Source organism: Eptesicus fuscus, chromosome 5, assembly GCF_027574615.1.
Source record: "Eptesicus fuscus isolate TK198812 chromosome 5, DD_ASM_mEF_20220401, whole genome shotgun sequence".
Classification (NCBI taxonomy): Eukaryota; Metazoa; Chordata; class Mammalia; order Chiroptera; family Vespertilionidae; genus Eptesicus; species Eptesicus fuscus.
Window position 1 is genome coordinate 83,536,061 of NC_072477.1, and position 8,320 is coordinate 83,544,380.

The following is an 8,320-nucleotide window of genomic DNA, read 5'->3' on the forward strand; positions in this document are numbered from 1 at the left end:
TTATCCAGTGTTCTTTAATTGACTGGTTGACCCCCTAAGAGAGGTTGTTGTAGACTACAGCTTCCATTGAGGGAAGGCTTTCCATACCCAGGGGAGTGCTCCTGTTCACCTGCTACAGGTTTCCCCCCCCCCCAAAATATTGATGAAGAGGCACCTGATATGACTTGTACCAGAATTAGACAAAATATGTCATTTACATGGAAGCTGCAAAAAATTGAGAGTCAAGTGTAATATAAAATGTCCCTCCATTCAATGAACACTTTCCATCCTTACCTTAGCCTGGGCGCCAGAACTTTTACAACTTCCTAGGATAGTGATTTTTCCCTGCGGCTTTTCCTAATATCCCCGCGCTGAGTGCCACAACTCACAACACTCTGGCTTAGCAAACTCTGCTCCCCAAGTTTAAAGAAAGCATTCATGATTATCCAAGTGACATTTATAAGGCAAGTACCAGCCGGTCCTTCGGGGTTGAAATTCAGCACCTTTCCAGACCGGTCTCCGCCCCCTAAGCCTTGGCTATTGACACTAAAAAGGACTGGCGCCAAGGTCCCCTCTCCTTCATACTCCTATCACCCCCTCTCTGCAACACTCCTCGGGGGGGATGGCTACAGAAACCATCTGAAATTCAGAACTGCACCATTAACGGTGGTGGGCGGGCTGGGTCTCCTCCCAGGGTGGCCTGGCCCAGGATAAGGGCCTTTTTTTTTTTTCCAACCTGCCTTCCTTGGATGGCCGCTGTCCAAAGTTTCACGGCCACACACTTCAGCGCAGCCTCCGGGCGCTCCAGCGCAGCCCCCCACCCTGGAACCAGTGCCTGTGCCCCACTCCAACGCCCCACTCCCAGTGGCCCAAGGATGAAAAGCAAGAAAGCGGCAACCTCCAAGCTGTATGTTGAAACATGTGCCCCCATGATCACCGAGAGGTAGGGAGTTGCTCTCTAGTCAGTTGTTTTCACAGCTGGCCCAGGCAATCACCCTCTCTTAAAAGCTTATTTGACAGGTGAGACATGCCTCCCGTCCAAGATTACCCCAGGAACTCCTCTGCATCCATCTGGGCCAGAGGGGGGCCTGGAGTGGAAGGGAGTGGTGCTGAAAGCCGCTGAGCGCGTCCCGGGGGACTCTGGTGCAGGAGGAGAGGAGTCTGGCGCCCGGAATGAGCTGGTCCAGGGGGGGAGAGGGGGGTGAGGGGAGAGCCGGGAAGTCTCCGGGGTTGGACGAGGCGAGACAAGAAAAGGGCAAGATACCTGGAAATGTCCTGAGAGGGAGGGAAATGGGGAAGAGGATGCAGAAACCGGGACTACAGCAAGGGGCGCGGGAGAACTGGACACCAGGACTGCTGTGCCTGGGATGCGGCCGTCCAACCCGGAGGGTGCCAGTGCCCTCCGAGAGCTCCGGCGAGGCTGGCTGCGGGCTGAGCGCCCGGACCCGGAAAGTTGGGGCGGCGGCGAGGGGCGCCCGGGCGGGGAGCGCCCCCTGCGCGGCGGGCAGGGGCCGGGCTTACCTTCTGGTCGACGATGGAGCAAGCCATCTCGCGGACGTGCGCCAGGCTGTAGTCCCCGGACGAGTCCTGGAGCAGCAGCACCGGCTCGCGGCTCAGGCCGATCTGCAGATGGAAGGAGATGCCCGCGGCCGGCGCCGCCACGGGAGCCAGGAAGGGCGCGGGGCCCGGCCCGGACCCCGGCATCAGCGCGGCGGCCGCCGCTGCCGCCACCGCGGCCACGGGCAGCAGCGGGCTGGGCGGCCGCAGGACCGGAGGGGTGCTCATCGCTCCGCCGGGCGCGCCGCGGGCCGCGGGTCAGGGCAGCCGCGGGCGGGGAGCAGCGGCGGAAAAGTTTGCTGCTGCTGCGGGAGCCGGGAGCTGCTTTCTCCCCGAACCGAGGCGGCAAATAAAAACTTTCCGGAAAAGTCCCCGCGCGGGGGCAGGACCGGGGCTGAGGCTCGGGAGGGGAGAGGGAGGAGGGAAGATGGCCGAGCGGGAGGACGGCGCCGCCAGGAGCGCGGGCGCCGCGCGAGGGAGGCGCCGCCGCTGAGCAGCACCGCCGCGGCGGGCTCCCGGGCCGGACGGCAGGTCAGCGCGCCGGGCGCCGGCGGGGGCGGGGGGGGGCGGGGCGGGGCGGGGGGCGGGGAGGGAGCTGGGGGCGGCGCCGCGGAGCCTCCACCCGGCGGGCGCGGGAACCGCAGGAGCCGCGCGGCCGCTGTGGCCGCAGGGCGCTGGGTCGCCGCCCCGGGGCTGACCCTCCCGTCGCCGGGGCCGGGCCGGTGCGGGGCTCGGGACGCCTGCGTGGGCGCGGCCCGTCGCTCCCCGCGGGACTCCAGTCGCTGGCCGAGCGGTCCGAGTGCGGACGGCGGGGACGCCGCGCGCTTCCCGGTCCCCTCGGACCCCACCGCCTCTCCCCAGTGCCCGGGGACTGTGCACGTCTAGAGAGGCGATCTGTGATGGACCCAGGACGCCGAGCCCCGCTGTTCCCCTGGGAGAACGTGGGGAGGAGGAAGCTAGCGGGTCCCAGGACACCCCTTACACCCCGGCTCCTTCTAGGAGCCCTGGGGCTTATTGCCAAAGCAGGTGGGGGGCCAGTCCACGGAAATGTATCTAAACCTGTCTCTCCTTTTTTTGTCTCTGGCACACCCGGATCCCCAAGCCCACCTCCTCCACCGCAGCTCCCGAGACACCAGACGTATACAAGTGGCTGGATTCAAAGAACCTCTAGGGTTTTTTGTTTTTGTTTTGTTTGTTTGTTTGTTTTGGGGGGGGCGTTGTCTCCATAAAGGCAGGAGGAAAGTCTAATGCGGCCTCTTTCCCTTTACCTTATCTTCTGTGTCTGGAGCTTCTAGCCCTGGACCCTCAGAAACTCTGTTTTCTTCCCTCTCCTATCCCTCTGGAGTGCGCTTTGTAGGAGTGGTGCTTCCAGCTCCGCCCAGCGCCCCCGCCCAGGCTGGGCACCCTCGCTCTACTTTGGAAGAAAGATGTTCCTACTCGCTGTTGCTTTGGAGGGGGTGGGGAAGAAGGGGGTGTTTCCCAGGCCTTGCAGATGAATTCCAATCATCTCCCCACTAGGGCAGGCTTCATGACCGTGAGGGCCCCACCTCAGAAGGACCTGCGAGGTGCAATGCTCCACCACAGGGTCTGCTGCCTGTCACCCTCCAGGCATTTTTCATTTTTCATTTTGAAGTGGACTAAGCACATTGGTAGCCAGTCATGCTGCCTATTTCTCTAGCACACACGGGCATCCCCAAGAAAGCCATGATATATGTTACATTTTATTTTGTTTGTTTGTTTGTTTATATCTTGACCTCAGGTCCTGGCCCAGAACAAGGCACTGCAAGGCAGTTTTCCCTTAGAGTTCATTCCCAGGGTCAGTATTGGAGCCTTGAATGTTTCCAACAACATTGTGTTATTCGCTGCTGTAGAAGGGATTTGAATTTAGTCTGCCTGTATTTGATGTGAGAAGGTCTACATGTGTGTGTGGTGTTTTCCCCGCTTACTTACTTCTGAAAACTACCTTGCAATGCCTTGTTCTGGGTCAGGACCTGAGATCAAGATATAAACAAACAAACAAAATATAACAAAATAATTTCGTTCTAATGTGCCAGTTTCAACTAAGCTAGGAGAATGGTGGAAATATTCATGATGCAATGCTCTTCTGATTCTCTAGGAGGTTTTTTTAATGACAGAAAATGTGTTTGTGGGGTTTTTTTTTTTTCAAAATTGGAATAAAATCAGTATGTCCAGTTTCCTACTTCCAGAAAGAAAAAGAAAAAAATTCTGCTGGCCAATGTGCAAGATACTTACAAAGCTAGTTTGGCTTAAGGTGCAGGAGAGCTGAAGACTTTCATGTTTGTAGATATCACTATGATGTATTAAGGCCTTTTCTGCAGGCACTATACTGGCACCAGGTATGCAGCTGTGAAGATGGACACGTTTTCTGCCATAACATTAAAAAGGAAAACAATACATAAGATTATTTCTGGCAATCATAATTACAATGAATAAAAATAATGCAATAGTAACAGGAGTGACTTGTGGGGAAGAGGGTGGAGAAAGAAATTTAGAGATGAGAGAAGGTTTTCACTGAGTTTACATTTGAGCCAAACCTGATGATAGAAGGGAGCCAGCCTGAGTAGGATCTGGGGGAATTAACACGCTACGTGTTGGGAACAGCTGGTGCAAAGAGCCTAACACAAGAAGTACTTGCCATTTTCAAGGCACAGGAAAAGCAAGGCAAATGCCTGAGATGAAGTCAGAGAGTTGGTAGAAGCAGATGACAGAGGGTCTTGAAAGCCATGGTAAATTTTTTATTCTATTCTTAGTGCACTGCCAATTCATTAGAAGATTTTAAACCAGAGACCTATAGGATTTTATGAACATTTTTATAAGACAATTCTCTCACCACTGTGTATAAGATAAATGAGTCCAAGCAGATGACCGAGGCAGAGAAGATAGGGAAGAAAAAGATTTCTGCTTTGACCGTGTTGAGTTTCAGATGCCACGAGCTGTTCAACCTAGAAATAACCACCAGAACTTGAGAACCCAAAATTTAGTACAGGGAGGAGGACCAGGAATATATTTGGATGGAAATTATCAGTGTGCAGATATTTTAAAGTGCGATTAGATGATATATCTAGAAAGAGGGGGCTTAAGGCATTCATTAGTTATATGAGACAGGAACTTACATGCTCTAGGAAGAAATAAACTGTGTAAATAACTGCTTCTTATATTCTGATTTTTTAATAGTATGAAACATTCTTGTAGAATATTAGAAATAGTTAAGAAAGAAGCAGGGGTAGGGGAGAGAACGCTAAAGAAGCCCTGAAGAATTAAAATTATTTTTAAGAAGCTGATAAGTTACCAAATGCAAAAGAGTGAATAAAAGAGAAACCAGAAGGGAAAAAAAAAATCTCGAAACTAATGGAGCTCCCCAGAACAAGCAGAACATTCCCCTGGTGTTTGTTATTGTCATTTCTATAGTAGACATATGAGATTTGACAGTTTGCAAACCATTATCCACTTTGCTGAATCACAAGAGAATGAGCAATAGATAATACCTGAAAGAAACCTGGTATGTATCTCTGGTGACTTTGACTTTATACCTAGAAAACTTGAAGGATTTGAGAGAAATCAGTGGTTTTAATCCTCTGGATATTTGAACTTAGGAAAAGAAAAAAAGAGGGTTTAGAAAGCGAATAGCTGCTTATAAATTACTAGAGTCCCAGTGCATGAAATTCATGCATGGGTAGGGTCCCTAGGCCTGGCTGGCGATCAGGGCCAATCTGTGGGGCGATTGGGGGCCCCGCTGGCACTCACCTTGGCTGGCCTGGTGCCACCTACTCACCATCCCCACCCCCCCCCCCCGCCACTGCTGCCAGTCGCCTCCCTCTTTGGGGGGACTGGCAGGGTGATCAGGGGGCTCCTGCTGGCACCCATCTTGGCTGGCCTGGGGCCTGTGGGCTGGAGGCAGCTCCTGCGTTGAGCATCTGCCCCCTGGTGGTCAGTGCGCATCATAGCGACCGGTCATTCTGCCAGTCATTCCACTGTTTGGTTGATTTGCATATTAGGCTTTTATTATATAGGATATTCATGAAATTCTATTTCATTTTTTGAATAATGGCTAACATTACTAAAATAATGGACTTCTAGCAGTGGCTGGGAATACCACCTTAGAAAGAAGGTTCAATGTTCAATTCCCTAATTAAGACTCTGCAAATGTATTTGGGTATACAGAAGTATGTGGAAGTACTTAGAGCAATTTAAAAAGATGAATGATAGCCTCATTGGATGTTCTTCAAAAGAGGGTTGGATGTTGAAATAATTTTGGAAATAACTTCCTAAACTTTATTTTTCTTGTATGGCTTATAAATTAGCATTTATAGAAATTGAGAAGTTCTTTACAAAAGTTTTTTTTTTTTCATTTAACTCACTACTTTCCAGACATTTTTTACCTCAAAACCCCACTCATTTTGTTGTTGTAGTTTTTTGTCATATAGCCTTTCTTAAACTATCACATAGCTAATGTTCCATGGAACACACTTTGTGAATGGTGTACTATATGACAAATGTAAAAGAATTTAGGTTAAAGTTGAAGGTAAAGAAAATTGCTCAGAAAATTAAAAACAGATACTTTGAATAAAAGCATGAATGCATAACAGATGCATAATATTGGGAGTGTCCAGTAATTCACAATTAATAATCAGAAAGAAGATTCAGAATAGCTTCATTTGAATGGGAGTCAGCATAGAAGCACTATATGCTTTGTCCAGATGAAATGAACAGCAAAGAAAAAAGTGAATAGAAAACATATGCAATCTATGACTGCAAGGATCATTTTACAGCCTGACAAACTGAGGACCAGAGAAATTATATACCAATGTGGAAATCAGAAATTTAAAGGAGGAAGTATGATTGGTCCCTGGATGTACTCCTTTTTTATATGATTGAGCACTGGAAGTTGTAAGCATGACAGTAAAAATAATGGATGGATGGATGGATGATAGATGATTTGGGCATATGATAAACATTTTATATTGTTTGTTTGCTTCAGAGTGTTCATAAACCATAGTCTGTAAAACTAGGTTAAATAAGGATAATCTCACCAAACTGGTGCAACAGAAAAATAAGGTCCTATTGGAGACATCAACCATACAGAAATCAGCCAAAGTCTCCTGCTAAAACTTGAACATGTGACCAAATGTTGCCATATCTTGCTGATAATTTCATGGAAAATAAAGGAGAAAAGAAGTGAACTTTAGAAGTTAATTTTCAAAAAGGAAAATTTATTCTTTAATAAAGCAGATTTCAAAAATTTAAAGGCAACACAGGTATAATCCTAGAGTCAGAGCCCCCCCCAAACAAGAGACCCTCAAAGACTGGCTTTGAAATAAGAAATCACAAATTATCCAGGTGAGGAATAAATTCAGACTACACTTTAAGTTCTAGATAAGTACAGATCTGCAAAGAGAATGAACAAAAGTAGACCTAAGTATACAAGCCATAGTAAATAAAAATAAAGGTTATTTTAAACTAAAAACTAGATGTACTAGCTATATATGAATACTAAGTTTTTAAACACATTCCTCCCGAATAATTAATTTTTAGTCAATAATTGAATTTTTCATTTTAATTTTTACTTATTCAAGGTTAAACATTTTAATGTGCTTATGATCACTACTAGTGTGTCTTCTTTTTTGAATATTATATTTGAAGTTACTTAAATGTTTATATATTGAATATTCCTTTTCTACTTATCTCTATTATAAAAACCCCGTGGCCATGACACCATCACGCCGTAACAACCAAATGCCAAAGGGCACCTGCTGAACATCACATGATTTCTTCACGGGAACAAGTAAGTGTTGCTCTGTTCAATTGTCATCTTCCAACCAAGGTCAATTTAAGTGCTCCTGAGAAGGAAAGGTGAGGGCAGGAAACTATTCTTATCTCCCTCCACAACTGCCTTCAAGGTGGGAGGGCTGCATGCACAGCAAGGCCTGTGTGAGTGGGCGGGGACTTGACGCTGGGTCCCAAGGTGCACTGGTTCTGGGTCTCCCCCGAGTTCTCGCGGTGGGCCTCTAAGTTAATAAATAAGAGACTATTATATATAAAGAATGTTACTCTTTTGTTAAATATAAAAGGCAAGTACCTTTTATCATTTATCTTATTAATGTTTTATGGGGTTATAGCTTTCAAGCTTCTTTAGAAATATCTTTTTTGTACCTTCAAATTGCTAGGAAATGTATTTCCTATTCTGATTTCAGAAAAATATCCATCTATAGTTTTTATTTTTCATTATTACTCTTACTATTATTTTGTTTTTAAGAACTTAAGTCAATCTGAGTATATCTATTGATTTCTAGATTTTTTTTCTAAAATTTCAATTGTCTCAGTTATTGGAGGATATGTTTATTTGCTTTCATATTCATCAGTGGGCCAGAAGAAAGAGATCCAGCTTCCAGTGTTTAGCTAGAAGTTTTAAAAAGTATTCTTTAACCCATATTTTTCTAATTTTTTATATATTTTTAATTGATTTCAGAGAGGGAGAGAGAGATAGAAACATCAATGATGAGAGAGAATCCATTGATTGGCTGCCTCCTGCAAGCCCCATACTGGGGATTGAGCCCACAACCCAGTCATATGCCCTGACCCTGACCAGGAATCAAACTGTGAAGTCCTGGTTCATAAGTCAATGCTCAACCACTGAGCCACACCAGCTGGGCATAATTTTTAGTCATGAATAAATTTTAAATGTTTTGTCCAAAATGTTGAAGTTTTACTTTTTGCACACATGAAAAATATCTACATTTACATTTCTAAGTATACCATGTTCTTT

General features: G+C 46.9%; 1 protein-coding gene across 1 annotated transcript in view; it reads right to left on the reverse strand.

Annotated features, from left to right (window-relative positions):
* The window catches only part of PRKD1 (protein kinase D1), a 317,805-nt gene extending 315,989 nt beyond the window's left edge, over nt 1-1,816 (reverse strand). Inside the window, exon 1 of the mRNA XM_008152921.3 lies at nt 1,501-1,816. Within this exon, the coding sequence (XP_008151143.2) occupies nt 1,501-1,764 (264 nt within the window). The 5' untranslated portion in view covers nt 1,765-1,816. The remainder of the gene's footprint in view (nt 1-1,500) is intronic.
* Nucleotides 1,817-8,320: the final 6,504 nt, after the last annotated feature.